Source organism: Arachis ipaensis, chromosome B10, assembly GCF_000816755.2.
Source record: "Arachis ipaensis cultivar K30076 chromosome B10, Araip1.1, whole genome shotgun sequence".
Classification (NCBI taxonomy): Eukaryota; Viridiplantae; Streptophyta; class Magnoliopsida; order Fabales; family Fabaceae; genus Arachis; species Arachis ipaensis.
The window spans coordinates 126491322-126493211 of record NC_029794.2 but is presented as its reverse complement, the minus strand read 5'-3'; the positions used below and the strand labels follow the sequence as shown (position 1 = coordinate 126493211).

Genomic DNA, 1890 nt, shown 5'->3' with positions numbered 1-1890 from the left:
CCACCGCCGCGATCCCGACGAGCCACCACCACCACCACCTCTCTCTCCTGTAATCGAGTACCAACCTCTCCACCGCCACCACCCTCCACCACCAGCTCCGCCACCTCCTCCGTTCCACCACCACCACCACCGGAGCCCTAACTCCGCCTCACCACCTCCGATCTCCTCTTCCTACTACCCTTCCGCACCGCACATGCTCCTCGCTTTGTCCTCGGGCGGCGGCCTCTCCGTTCCACCGGAAAACACCGCCTTACCAGCCTCCAACCACCACCACCACCACCATCTAAGTTCCCGAAAACGGTTCAGAACGAAGTTCACGCAGGAACAGAAGGAGAAGATGCACGTGTTCGCGGAACGCGTGGGTTGGAAGATTCAGAAGCGAGACGAAGATCTTATCCAGGAATTTTGCCATGAAGTCGGTGTTGATCGTGGCGTTCTCAAAGTTTGGATGCACAATAACAAGAACACGTTTGGAAAAAGAGAAAGAGAACAAGGTAATACTAAGAATGTTCTAGAAGGTCCTGGAATCAACGGTGCTGATGACGACAACAACAACAATAACAAGAGCAATGGTTTGAACGGTGGGATGATGATGATGATGAACGGTGGTGATGGTAGCGGTCATGATGATGATGGTAGCGCTGATGCAAACGGTGCCGGTACTAATGGCTCTTCTTCTTCTTCTTGAACTCTCTTTTTCTTTTTTCTTTCGTTTTTAGGGTGAAAAAAAAAAGAAACAAAACGAGAATAATAATGTGTTTAGATATGAGGGTAATTAATTAAGAGGTGGTACTAGTTATAATTATTAATTAGCAGTGCTTTTTTTTGTTACTTTCTAATTTTCCCTCTTTTTTTTTTAATTTTTATTGCTTTAGTTTCTGTTAATGAGAAGAGATGATGATCACTTTCTTTTATTAATTAACATCTGAGAGGTATTGACTTTACATATATTCCAATAATAAATGCTCATTAGTATTTAATTAATAATGTTATTAGTACTTATAACACAAAGTACTTTCTAGATAGTATTAGCTAAAGCACTTGATTATGTTTCTTTTCCTCTTTTGGCATGATTGCAATCTTCTTACTCCTGGTTCCTAGCTCACTAATTAAATAATTCTTCTCACTTTCTGTAAAATGATAATTAATTAACACTATTTTATTGTATCTTATGGTTTAATTATTTTATTGTTTGCTCACATATCATGTTGTGTTGTGTCCGAGAGATAGAGGCAGAAAGTGCAGCTACGTAGATTTTAGAAGCTATTATAATATAATATATTATTTTATTATTTTATAATATAATGGCGGTTAGTGAAATTGATAATAATAATAATATGTGTATTATTCTATTCCTGTGGCCCTTGGTGCAGCTGTGTGAGTGTGACATTATGCTCTATTATTATTCTAAATAAGAAAAAGTTAACAAAGAAGCATAAACAAATCATATTTTTGTAGTACTGAGTGGATGATAAGTTTATAGTAATCTGAGGAATGTATCGGATAAGGGGAGAAAAATAAATAAACAATGTACTTTATGAAAGGATGACCATGAGGTGGTTCATGATTCCAAAAGAAACCTTATATTATATGATTTTCTTTTAATTATTCTCTCTAATCAACAAGAATTCAGTCAACCTGCAAATATGCTTTCTTTAGACTTTTTGCCAAGAATGAGAATTAGCTAATCCTAATCTATTATTGCGTGCAATTTCATTTGGTTGATATAGTATCACATATTATCATAATCATATCCTACTCTAACTATAGTATGGGAAAAAATATATTCTGTTTGCATGTTTTTTAGGTTCTTTCCTCTTAGAGAAGCAAATCACTTTACTATTAGATAATATATTAATTAATTCTTTTTTATTTTGATAAAAATTATAA

At 36.3% G+C, this 1890-nt stretch overlaps 1 protein-coding gene across 1 annotated transcript; it reads left to right on the top strand.

The window, feature by feature from the left end:
- On the top strand, positions 1–942 carry LOC107621545 (zinc-finger homeodomain protein 10; the record flags this gene model as incomplete). The annotated part of the gene is given in 1 exon segment (XM_016323568.2): positions 1–942. A coding segment is annotated over 1 exon segment (688 nt), but the record flags the coding sequence as incomplete, so codon positions are not given.